This window comes from Acyrthosiphon pisum, chromosome X (assembly GCF_005508785.2).
Source record: "Acyrthosiphon pisum isolate AL4f chromosome X, pea_aphid_22Mar2018_4r6ur, whole genome shotgun sequence".
NCBI classification, from domain to species: domain Eukaryota; kingdom Metazoa; phylum Arthropoda; class Insecta; order Hemiptera; family Aphididae; genus Acyrthosiphon; species Acyrthosiphon pisum.
This window is the reverse complement of record NC_042493.1, coordinates 56769424-56781911: the sequence shown is the minus strand read 5'-3', so window position 1 is coordinate 56781911 and position 12488 is coordinate 56769424. Positions and strand designations below refer to the sequence as shown.

The 12488-nt window shown below is 28.9% G+C and overlaps 1 protein-coding gene across 1 annotated transcript; it reads left to right on the top strand.

The window, feature by feature from the left end:
• The first annotated feature begins 1494 nt into the window (after positions 1-1494).
• Positions 1495-6291, top strand: LOC100574717. Its single transcript, XM_003247835.4, has 2 exons — positions 1495-1771; positions 5060-6291. The coding sequence occupies exons 1-2, from the start codon at positions 1606-1608 to the stop codon at positions 5698-5700; spliced, it is 807 nt and encodes a 268-aa protein (XP_003247883.1). The 5' UTR covers positions 1495-1605; the 3' UTR covers positions 5701-6291.
• The last annotated feature ends 6197 nt before the right edge of the window (positions 6292-12488 follow it).

Sequence of the window (12488 nt, the reverse complement as noted above, 5' to 3'; positions counted from 1 at the left end):
ACAGGAATACATAATACAAAATATGAGTATTAAATAGGCACTCGAACAAGTCAAAAGTAATAATTATTATTATACGTTTGAAAATAATAAAAAAAATAAACTAAATCACTCATAAAATAATTCTGAGTAGAACGTATAGCGAACACTGTAGGTATCTATAGTATTTATAATAGTCCATATAGTGGCATATTTGTACTTTTCATTATATTTAAAAATAAACAAATGTTTATAGATTTCATTAAATTTAAATTAAATGTGAAATGTGAAAATGTCATGTAATAATATTCAAAAGCTGGTAAATTTTAATATTTATATAAATATTTCAAAAATTACTAGCAAGGAAGCATATATTAGTATATATTTAAACTTTAAAGTATCATTTTTATTCAATTTTCAAATCAAAGGTGACTACTGATTAGAAAGACTACATTTTTTCTGAATTTATTAATTAGTTTAAAGGCGTACCTATAAATAATATGATTTTAATATATTTTGTATCATTATATAATTTTGTTAATTGTTATTGTTATCCTTACCATATTTATAATAAAGGTACGGATCCTTATATATTAAAATTTAATGAACGTTGTAGATATTCATTTATATCTATATCTACATACCTACATAAAACACAATAAATGTTTCTATTTATGTTTCTACGCCCTTTATAAATTCCTAACCATTCATCTTATTGCGGTGAAATTCGGTACAGAGATAGATTAGACTTTAGGGAAGAAGATAGGCTACCTTTTGTAGCGAAAAAGATAAATAAGAGTAGACCCGAGGAGGTTCTCAAACAGGGATTTTGAGATTAACGATGACAATTTTTGTTTATAAATGGTTGCTATTGGTTATAGGAGAAATAATTAGAAGAAATTAGTATTTATCATTTTATTGGTTGCCATCGGGCAGTTCAGGTGCAAGCATGTTTGAAATCGAATTTTCACACATTGCCTACCAAGGTGGCTGAGTTGCACTTACTGCGGCAAGTTACACCCAAAAGAAGTTGAACAATCACAATTTTTTTAATAGCAACGAAGTGCGCGGGATTAACTAGTTGTAAATAAAATTAAGAATTAAAGAAACAACAAAACGTACAATACCTACTTAAAAATAAAACGTCGATAACCGTATTAAAGTTCATTTAACTGCTTAGGTACCAGCTATACATGAAGTTATGAATATATAATTTAAAAACATTCTATATAATATATATGTTTTGATACCGTTATGACATCATTACATAAATACTCACTTTTGATAAATTACAATAATATAATTTATTATGCAATACACTAATAAGTAATAATACATTATGGATAGGTAACACTGATCGTATACCTATATTATATCAATACTATATCGTGCGCCGTGCGTAATTTCAAAACAATTAAAAAACATAAACTATTGAATCAGAAACATACCTAGTGCGTGATTAAAAGCAGGTATAGTAAACCGATTATTATTACAACTATTTAATGGTTTACACTTACCACAATAAAAGGTGGAAGTAATAAGGTAGTTTGAAAGATAATTGGCGTTCATTCAATGATTTAACTCAGAAGTTGGTAGTTCGCCTTTTTAAAATTTTCGTCAAGATAAACCATGTCCGATAACTACAGTGATGACAATGATAGTTTAAATTTAACTGTAAAAGAACGTATCGAAAAATTTTCCAAAGAACATAATTTTACAGTTAATGAAACATCTTTGAAGTTTCAACGACTTATATCTATTTTTGAAAAAGAAGAATCGGAAACAAAATTTAAATGTAAGTATTAAAAATGTACATACAATTTATTGGTAGGTATTACATTAGTAGTTACCTTTAATAACCTTCAGTTCCTGTATATAACAAAAATCGTACTAAATATAGATCACGATTATTTATTTATTTACATCGTTAATAGGTAAGTTAGATAATAATAATTATATTTTATATTTTATACTTTATGTATTCGTGTTTTATTATATGTGTTATCACTTATTATTATGACACTGAATATAGAATAAAAGCCTACCATTGCCATGAAAGTGAATTAAAAATTAAATGCTGGTATTAATGTATTAATTTTTTACCTAATTAAATAGCTGAGGTAAATACAATTGAAAGAAATTGTTGTTTAATATATCTACACTTGATCAACCGATATTGATATTATTTGATACCTACCTATGTCCTATATCCTAATAATAATTAACCCTTTGAATAGGTACCTACATATTTTCAATGTTTATTATTATTAAACAATTTACAACATAAATATTACAAAATATTATTCATGCCCATATTTAATATATACTAACGTGGGTAGGGGGAATATAGTGATGATGAAATAACGAGAATTTTGTAGTTAAAATCGGTAAATTTGAAAACAATAAATTAATTTTACTTATAATCTTTAATATAAAAATACTCACAAAATTGTATTCAAAAATATAAAAATAATATTATTAATTATTAAGTGGATTTATATTTTATTTTTAAACTTATGAAAAAAAGTCTTTATTTGTATAATATATAGTTATTTTGTATCACTATAACAAACAAAAAAAGGTCGTCTACACTAGAGGAGTGAGATTTTTGAAAATTTAAGCGAAGGGCATAAAATAAAAAGTTTGGGAACCACTATGGTATACAGATACTTGGGATGATTGTAAAAAAATATTAAAAGTGCCAAACTCTACAAATACGTGTCAAAAAATCTATTCAATTAGAGTATAGACGATCAAAACTCTAAATCAAATTTATTGGAGAATGTAAAATGAATAATAACCCATATAGGTATTTTAAGTATGTACATTCTGAAGGTCATATTATAATTTCTATCTAACTTAGTGAAATACTGAAATAGTGATAGAACTTAAAATAGTGATGTACCTAAATACACCTATCATTAAAAAAGTATGTAAATTATTCATGTGATTTTTTGTCTTTAAAATAGTAATAAAATAGGTACATTTTTCAATAAGTATCAAGAAAAAAAAAAATTGACAATAGTGACCGACAAAAGTGTAATATAGGTAGCTTTTATCATTCTTTGGAGGTCAACTATATTTCACATGATTTATGTAATATGCGTATGTTGGATAAGGTATAGGTAACCATAGGCGCTTAATATATATAATATATTATATAATACTATATTATATATACTTATAAAATACCAATAATAGGACCAGATTCAACTACCATATTATTTTAATGCTCACTATATTATTATATGTTACCGAGCATCGTAATATCACTTTGCTATGATTCGGAGTATAGTTAAAATATTTCTGACTGCCAAAGAATAAAGCGCTATTGATAAACTATATATTAATGTAATGTACACTGGACAGATAAAACAGTCGTACTGCTTAGGCCGGAAACATTTCCCGTAATAGTTGCGTGTACTGCGGGGAAATAAAATGATAATTATTATAATATGAATCACCTACTTATAGTAATCAATTATCGAATAACTATTAACATAACGATCGATGGCCACTGAAGGCTTTTATAATTTACGACTAGATTGGTTGCTTTTGATTTCAAGGGAAATTGGGTTGAAATAATTATGGATTTTCTTCGCCATTCGGATTTGAGAATATAAAATATATAGTGACATTGTAATATAGTGAACATTGTTCCATGTAAGTGTATAAGTCGTGTCAATTGATAGATTTTTGGACACAAAATTGTTGATTAGGTTTTTGAAATTATTGACATTTTGGGTTTGGAAAAGTGTAAGAATAAAGTAAGAAATGTGTGGTTCATAATTTAACACTTTTAATAATTATTGCGTATTAAAAATACTTTGCTAAAAATGTAACACAACCAAAAAATTGAAATAGTATATTGTGTGACAAGGGCAGGAAGTGAGCTATTTCAGTCGCGGGCGACTTGTACCGCATTTCACCCATGACTGAAATTGTCTTCTCGCACGAGCCACACATTCTATTTTTCTCACGCCTCTGCGTTCATTGATCATGCCATCACGGCAAAGATAATATAGGCAAAAACCAGACTGTTCTACGAAAACAATATTTCATGAAAGAAACGATTTGGTTTTATTGATTTTAAGCGTCATGCGTGGATGTTATACCTACACGGTATAGAGAAGATATCTTCTCTACATCGTGATGTTATAATATGTATAAGATTTAACCAAAAGTGTATGTTATGTAAGGACCATGGTATAGATTTCAGTAAAATAATAATTATTATATTAAAATAAAATAAGAATAAAAAAATGTAATCACGGGCAAAGGTAATGCATTATGCGGGGATCTATGCAACAACCAAATTATTATACGAAAACAACTATCTCATGAAAAAAAATGTTTACGCGTCATGCATGGAGGTTATAATATGAATATTAAATGTAACCAAAAGTTTATGTTTTGTAAGGACCGTAGTATAGATTTTAGTGTCTGTTTGTGCAGAGGATACGTGTGGTATGTGAGCTCAGTACTTTTGGGGATTTCCATTTAATTTCGATGGAAAAAGGTCGTTTTCCAACTCAACAACCGTCATCGAATACCAAACTTTCTGTGCAGGTGTGACAAAAATATTTTTTTGCACCGAATGTTTTGTTTTTGATTTAATCTAGAATTAACTTGGTCGTATTGAACTTCGATTTTTATTTTATTTAAAATTATGGTATAATATCATAATTCATAAAAAAAACATTTAAAATTGTATTATTTTTGAAGACATATTATAAAGTTTGAGATTGAAACATTTAAAAACGGAGTTCGGTACAGCCTGTAAATATTAATCTCCATATGTTAAAAAAAATTTATCGAAATTGTTTAATTCTATAGAACAAGATCATTATTCCCGTAGAGCGTATTTTTGTGTACAAAATTACATTAGCACCGGGCGCCTAACGACTAATAATCTTGGTATGACAAAAACTTGCGGAGTTATGACTTTTAAAATCTAGAATTTTCTCTATTTTTAAACACCCTGTATAATCATTATAGTTTATACTATGATATATATCTTAAATGACTATATAATATTATGGCCGTCAATTTTAGTGCTACACTCATGTCCACGTGAATTTAGCTCTGTCACAGAGACGGTTGAAGACAGCGACCACGAAGGCGGCAGAGGTGACGAGAAAAGCCGAGCGATCTGACGGAGTGGACGAAGCGGAAGATGCGGATGAAGCGGATGTATCATCGACGGACGGTTCGGAACGGTCAGATCACAGGCCAGCCCAAGGAGTTGCCGTCCCAAGTGGCCGGACTTCCTCGACTAGCGCAGCGTACACGTCCACCGTGTCCGTTACGAACCACGGCGGCGGTTGGATAGGACATCCGGAGCGGAACCTATTGTTTGTCATTCACCCGTGGTGCATGTTACACAAGTCGGGTGTGGACAGGCAGTCGGAATTTCCGCCACCTGGATTTCTGGAACGCCTCAAAGCCAAGCTAATGGCCCTGCACTGCCAGTCGGACGAGCAGCAGCGGCACAGCCCGTCCACGGCCACGGTGGTCAGGCGGCGCCGACACACCCACCAGAGGATCAAGTGTTGGTTCCAGTACACGGCGACTGCGCTGGGCGACGGAGGGTCGACCGCCATGACGACTGTCCACGCCGCTTATCCACGAAACGAACCGGCGTCGGTGGTCGATTTCCTGTCCGTCTGGCAGCGTTGCGCCAATAGCGTCGCAGCTGCTTGCAGGGCGGCTGACCGCGACTGATAGTATTTTTAAGTATAATTATATTATGTTTATACATATTATACTTTTGAATTTATTATAAATTATAATATAATATATTGTAGTCTGGATCTGATACCTATTATACATTATTTAGGTACACACATAGGTGGTTCACATCGTATATACAGGCGGGGCTGGGTGAATAGGTGACCATTAAGTCCCAAATAATTGGGTAAATATTATTTACCGGTAAACTGAGTACGAAAATCTTAAACATCTTAAGTAAATTGAGTCCAAGAATAATATAATTTCATTTTCTAAAAATACTTTATAAATATAAAAAGTAAAATTGTCTACATTCTGGAAAACCCAATTAGTAATTATCGATTTTTCAATGGAATGTTTAATAATTCTCATCCAAACATCTATAGTTTTATTGATATACATGCAAATATGTAACAAATAGATTATTATAAAAAAAAAAAAAGATAACTTTAGAAAAAGACATTTATTTTGAGACAAGAAATGGTGAAATGGTGAAAATAAAAATATTTTATGACTTGAATTTGTTGAACTCATTTAATATACATTTTTACCCTGTTCCTGTACATAATAAAAATAGTGATAAAATAAATATTATTAATAATTTGTACACATAGATATATCTATTTTTACTTAATTATGATTTTTTATATAAATATGACAGTATTGCGAATTAAAACAATTATTAAAAAAACAATAGAGAAAACAAAAAAAGCACATTTTTAAGTTTTAACCACGGACTGTCCTCAGCCAGTACTGTGATATGAAAAATGAGCTTTTAAAGAAACTGAGTTCAGTCGGTTCACCGTAAAAATGTTCAAACCCGAAACTCATTTTACCTTAAATCTTTTCAAACCTTAAGGTTACTCAGTTTACCACAAAAAAGATGTTTCGGATTTAGTTTACCTCCATACAAGGTATACAGCGTGGGTATTTTCTAGAATCCTAGATGGATATAGATTATATTATTTATAATACAGTACTCACACTTCACAGTATACGTTGACGTGGGTTTGAGATTTGAGATGCCAGGTTGCATACATAAATATTTTACATAAAATACATATATAAGTCATATTGAAAATAATAAAAATGCTGTATTAATTATCTAAATAAACCTGTATCAGAATATAATTTTAATACTTATTTCTTATATTTCTATACATAATATGCATTATAATAAACCAAACTATTGTTAATGAATCAATTTTTTTTGTATATTTTATATTAAAACTATTCTTATCTAGAATCTTTAATTAAAAAAAATATTAACAATACATATATAATATAGCTAATAGCTATATATAAAATTAGACATTTTTATTGTGGATCAAAAAATGTCAAATTTAACAATTAAGCTTAGATAAATTGTATAAATATATTATAATGTATATTGTATAGTATGTAAAATTATACATTTTTAATTTTATTAAATAAAAAATGATTGGGCTATTTTTAACTCAATTATTGTTATGTGTAAACTGTATAAGTCATAAAAAAAAAAATTATCAAAATACATAAGAAATAGTAATATGCGATTAAGTAATAATGGAAATTATAAATGTCTTGATAATGTAAAAATAAAATGTATAGCAAATACCTATAGGCTATAATAGTATAATGGTATACATATATATATATACTACTATACTAGTTGATCCCGTGCACTTCGTTAACCGTTAAATGTAGGTACACCAACTTTATATGACTATAAACTTTGTTCAATTCGTTATTTAATAATCAGTGTATGGTGTTAAAATCTTATCTTAATTTTTCCGTTGCCCAGAATAAAAATTCTGTTTCGCAGCAGTATATTATCAGGTAGGAAACCAGTGCTATTTGTACGTAAGTGTATGGTTTAACTCTAAAGTATCAAAGTTATACCAAGTTTGTTGTTTTTACTTTATTCCACCTCGGTGGATAGTGGATTAATATAATCAATTTATATAAAATCCTATCCTAACCTAACCGTACTAAAATCCGATGAATAAAAAAAAACAAATTTAACCCTTTGTAAATTAACCTATCTTCTTCCCAAAAGTCTAATCTACCCACAAACATTAATTTATATACATATATATATAAATATAAATCGAATTATATAAATACACAGACTATAACTATACAGACTAAACTCTGGAACTATTTATAAGATTTTCTTGTATATATTATATATATGTACCTATATTGACAAAAGATAATAATACAAATCAACAAACATGCCCGATTAACCAATAGCAACCAATATATTATACACTGGTGGATTTCCCTAAAATTTTCTTTCATATAAACCTTCTCCGTAAAATACTCTTTTGTTTAAAAAAAAAAAATCAAGAAAATCTGATAAGTAGTTCCAGAGTTTAGCCTGTACAGAGATTTTCATTTCACATTTTTATGGTTAGATATTATATTATAATTTATATTTGAAAAGTAAAGCAATTAATTTTTTTTATTACTATTATTATTATTATTATATAGCTTAAAAACCCATCATTGCTTATGGACGCATAATAATAATACTGATTGATTATGTATAATACGTACAATAAAAATCGTCGATGTACATAAATGGTTTGTTTGTTCTCGTGGTAACGAATTAAAACGATTCACTATAATAATTGTGGTTTGAAATTTCTAGAACGAATCAGTTTATACGACGTCACTCATGGCAACCATTTATAAACAAAAATGTCCATATTAAATCTCAAAATTCCCGTTTGTGTACCTCCCGGGGTTGGTCCTCTCTCTTTTTAAATTAGCCTATCTTTTAAATTGGACCAAATTATACCTCTCAGTGTACTCAGTGTACTCAGTGTAAAAATATCATTAAGATCAGTCCTGTAGTTACGGAGTTCATTCCGGACAAACATTGTGACACGAGATTAGTTTATTTTTTTGCATTTTCGTAGGCCGTGTATTATTATTGTTATTATGTATTAGAAATTTTTTTTTTTATTTGTAGTTTATTAGTGGTTTCGGAGATCATAGCTATAGTAAACTATTGAGTATGTCAAATTAATATTCATATAATGTCACTAATAATAACACACAGGATTAAGGATAGAACATAGTCTGCAATGAATGAGTAAATTACAAAGTTCTATATTGATATCATAAACAAATATAATTTTATAAATTATGTACATTTTAAACTATTTTTAATAACATTTAAATTTAACTAAGAACCAATTGGTGCACAATATTTTTGGTTAACCTGTCTTTTGTTAATATAAATAGATTTGAATGTTCACTATAATTCTGTATTGAAATTTATAGAACGAATCATGTTATACGACGTCACTCATGGCAACCATTTAAAAACAAAATTTCGATCTGAAATCACAAAATTTCCGTCTTAGCACCTACCGGGGTTGCTCTTCTCACGATGAAAACTATCTTATCTTTTAAGCTGGACCAAATTACACACGGTGTAAAAAAAAATTCATCATGATCGGTCCATTAGTTTCGGAGTTCATTCCGGACAAACATTGTGACACGAGATTTGTATATATGTATAAGATAGATAATATATTATACCCATGTCCTATATAGATGATAACTATACATGCTACTAATATAGTATACAATATGACAATAAATTGTTAAACACATTTCATATACATTATATACATTACATTCATATAAATTGATGTACTGAGAAACTGAAAGGCCCACTAAGAATCTTTTTTTAAAAATTTGTAATTAATTTTTAATTTATATTTTCAAATATTAATAAAACATAACTAACTATCTTGCACCAAGGAGATCAAAGTGTCGAGCCCAAAGCGTGCTTTAAACAATTGTGTCATAGTCACTGTATCCGGTGCGAGCTGCACTCGATAAAAAAAATATATATAATATTTATTATAATGAATAAAATAAAATAAAATAAAATGAATATTTTATATTTATTTTATACGCTATAATATAATATGGCTGTACCCACGAGGTCATGTACCTATTAATGTGTATTATCTTATATTCTTATACACATTCATATTATTTACGCAAAACTATTTTAGAGAATTTTTTTCACGCACAGTGGTATAATTGGAAGTTTCACTGAATACCGATAAACTACAAAATTAATAATCTCAATTAAAAATTCAATATTTAACTATTCCAAGATCTATAGACTACAGAATATTATACTTTAAAAAAAAATATAATCATCTACTCTTTAAGAAATAAGAATAGACACAATACCTCTTAGTACTCATTTTTTTTTTTAAAGTAGCGGTAAGTATATTGTATATACATAGATTATATGGTTCAATTATATAGTTAAATATAATTTATTGAAATTCTAAATAATGGTCGTAAGGGCATCCTAATACGAGGAACCTGTGGAGTGTGGACATTATATTATGCAGTTGACTGATGTGCGTATGTCTATCACGTATGTACAAGCTATTGACAGTCCTCCGCCTTCGGCCGTCAATCCTCGGAAGACGGGTGAAGTAACGAGGCTCAAAAATATTAAGTACGGTTTGGTTATACAACAGCTGGGCATCGTTTGTCGCGACCACCATTTGCCTTTGAGTACACAATTTTGAGATTAACAGATGATTATGATGCAAAACTAATAATACCTCTTTATCGTACGCAAAATACTAACCTACCAACGCGTGCCACATACATTTTGTCATGTTGTACAGTAGCACCTATCCCAATGTACCTATAGGTACCTGTGACGACCACCGACCACAACGTATTATTTTGGGGTAGGGTGGATGAGTGGGTACAACAATAAATTAACAAAACAAAGAAAAAAATGTTACGATCAAAGTATTTAAAGCATTGTATATTAATAGTATGCATTATTTCAAAATCAGAATTATCCGTATAGTCTATACGGCGGGGTACATGGCGTACATGTTACATATACGGGATACAGTGGCGCAACTAGGATTTATTCAAGAGGGGAGGGGGGATCCAAAAAAATGTATTTAATTTCTGTTCTTCTGTTATTTTCCTGAGTATATTATACATTAATTGTATTGCTTAATAAACACAATTATTTAATATATAAGGTATTAAAAATGTCAAGGTATCTTTAAAAAATAAAAATAAATACTATGCCATTAACCGGGGGGCGTGGTATAATGGATTTGAGTTTTAAACTTGAGTGTTCGCCACATAAACCGTTAGAGATTTTAGCAATACTACAACCGCCAGCCACACTGCCACACTGGTGCTCAAGCACGATGTTGCCGAAAATGTAAAAAAAAAAACAGTGTTTCATAAATTTTTTACCCTCTCACTCACTTATATTCTTCTCTTTATATTCAGTTATAAAGTTGTATAAACTGAAAATTTTAAATTTTAATATTATAGTAGGTACTTATTCATAGTTCAAAACAAACAAATAGAAATATATTTAATCAAAGACTAATTAATTATTAATACATATTATTATACTATAATACTACGGTTAAATAAATGAATAATTTATTGTTAAACAGTGTTATATATTATTTAAAAAAAAACTCAAACTAGCTAGTATTAAAAAATATTAAAATATGAGTATTGAATACCTATAGGTATTTAATACAGATTCATACTATATCCAATATTGAAAAATAGGTACCAAACTATAAAAGCTATTAATTGAATAATTTAAATATATATATATATAGTACAATAAGTATAATTTAAGTAGTACCATTGGTTATGAATAGACTATATTAGCCATTAGGTACTTATTAGTATTTATAATCAATGGGAAATGTCAGTACCGGTATAGGTAGCGTATTGATATTAGAGAATTAATTTACTAGATTAATATTTAAATCAGTTGAGAGTTGAGAGTAAGCAACGTCTGCTGATACTAGTTCCCGGATGGGTAACCATCCAGGTACGCAGTGGCAAAATTCTTGCCACACAGACGTGTTGCTAACCAACCACACCAGCCGTCCCAACCCTATAGACCTTACAGGTTCATTAGTCGTTGACCTTAATATAAAAAATTATAATAACTCAAATCATTGGTAAGTACTAAATTTACCATTTAATAAATTTAAGTTCAATTATTGCACCTTTCTTTCTTCTTCTTTCTTCTTCAGCTTGTCAGCCCATTAAGGGCCATCGCTGCTATCACATAATCTCTCCACTTCTCTAGTTCTCTCTACCATATGCGTTATAAAAAATCAAATCCTCTTTTATATTTTTGATGTCTTGATCCACAACATCCGGTCCTTGATCTTTGGAATGGATGTTTTTTGTTTATTTTGTTAACTAGAACTTCTTTTATTATTTGTCCGTCCGCACTCCATACATGACCAAACCATTCTAGTCGTTTGCCTTTTATATATGGTATAATATTTGGCCTGTGATATAGCTCCTGTAATTATTGATTTTTTCTACTCTCATATGCTTGTAGCTCTGCGAAAAATATCTGATTATTGAACCTATATTATAACTATTTGGGTCTCGACATACCTAACGTCCTTTAGTAAAGTCTAAACCTAGGTTAATTTTATGAATACATATTCTTTAATTTAAATATTTTAATAATAAATAGTAGGTACCTGTATGTTTTAAAAATTAGATTATCATTTTTTATCTAATAAATTGGAAATCTATAAATTTGTTCTTTATAAATGTATTTATACGTTGTTACCGTAATTTTTTTATATTTAATATATTATGGTTAGTATAAAAATTATATCTTATGTAGAATAGTCAACAACTTATTACATAATAATATCTAATAATGTAATTTAATTTGAACAAAGAGTAAAGTTTATTCTAGTTCAAGGACAGATAAATATAATTTTGTGTTA

Coding starts and splice junctions, on each gene's coding strand:
- LOC100574717 (XM_003247835.4), top strand. CDS start 1,606: ATGTCCGATAACTACAGTGATGACAATGATAGTTTAAATTTAACTGTA. Junction 1,772..5,059: donor ATCGGAAACAAAATTTAAAT/GTAAGTATTAAA, acceptor ACGTGAATTTAG/CTCTGTCACAGAGACGGTTG.